The sequence below is a fragment of the Olea europaea genome, unplaced genomic scaffold (assembly GCF_002742605.1).
Source record: "Olea europaea var. sylvestris unplaced genomic scaffold, O_europaea_v1 scaffold1352, whole genome shotgun sequence".
Taxonomy (NCBI): Eukaryota; Viridiplantae; Streptophyta; class Magnoliopsida; order Lamiales; family Oleaceae; genus Olea; species Olea europaea.
This window is the reverse complement of record NW_019231018.1, coordinates 1-1,094: the sequence shown is the minus strand read 5'-3', so window position 1 is coordinate 1,094 and position 1,094 is coordinate 1. Positions and strand designations below refer to the sequence as shown.

The 1,094-nt window shown below is 43.9% G+C and overlaps 1 protein-coding gene across 1 annotated transcript; it reads left to right on the top strand.

Annotated features, from left to right (window-relative positions):
- Positions 1 to 6: 6 nt before the first annotated feature.
- LOC111375253 (acyl-CoA--sterol O-acyltransferase 1-like) lies at positions 7 to 1,089 on the top strand (the record flags this gene model as incomplete). The annotated part of the gene is made up of 1 exon (XM_022998054.1): positions 7 to 1,089. A coding segment is annotated over exon 1 (990 nt), but the record flags the coding sequence as incomplete, so codon positions are not given.
- Between the last annotated feature and the right edge of the window lie 5 nt (positions 1,090 to 1,094).

Genomic DNA, 1,094 nt, shown 5'->3' with positions numbered 1-1,094 from the left:
AAAGAAGCTTTTGGAGCTTAACGGCTCAAGGCTTTCCTTATTCAACCAAATAAAAGCCAATATATCCTGTAAATACCCTACTCACAGAATCACAGAAAGATGGAAACGGAGGGCGATACAGATATAAAAAAGGAACTGAGTTATTGGATGGAAGGAGAAATCAACAATTTCATAAAGGTATGGCTATCAATTTATGTTTCTTTATCCTACTGTTACCTTATAGCCAAGATTATTCCTAAAGGTTCTAGAAGACTCTTGGCTTTTATCCCTGTCGTCTTCCTTTTCCTCTTCCTCCCTTTAAAGCTCCACACCATTCACCTCGGCGGCCTCTCTGCCTTCTTCATCGCGTGGCTAGCTAATTTCAAGATACTCATGTTCGCCTTCAATGAAGGCCCTTTATCCGATCCTTCACTCTCCCTCCCAAGATTTCTCGCCATTGCTTGTCTACCAATTAAGCTTCAGAGCTCTCAAAATCTAAACAAGAACCAACTTTCTCAGACCGAAAAAGGCCATAAATCAGTTTTCAACTATGCTGTAAAGGGTTTTTTGTTGGCTTTGTTCATCAAGTTCTACGATTACAGTGATTACATACACCCAACGATTATGCTTGTTATATACAGTTTTCATATATACTTTTGCTTGGAGATTGCTTTGGCCATTGCTGCAGCCATGGCTCGGGCCCTTCTTGGAGCCGAGCTCGAGCCGCAGTTCAATGAGCCATACCTTTCGACCTCACTGCAAGACTTTTGGGGTCGTCGGTGGAACCTCATGGTAACCCGTATACTGCGACCTACAGTATACATGCCGGTACTCAGCTGGTCGACTAGCATTTTGGGCCGGAAATGGGCTCCACTCCCAGCTGTAATATCAACTTTTTTCGTGTCGGGCCTTATTCACGAGCTCATATTCTACTATTTGGGCCGCGTGAAGCCCACGTGGGAAATCACCTACTTTTTCTTGCTTCATGGCGTGTGTTTATCGGTTGAGATTGCGGTCAAAAAGTCAGTTAAAGGGCGGATACACATACCGAGGATCATTGCGTCAATCTCCACCGTTGGATTTGCGATGACCACAATCTTTTGGCTCTTTTTTCC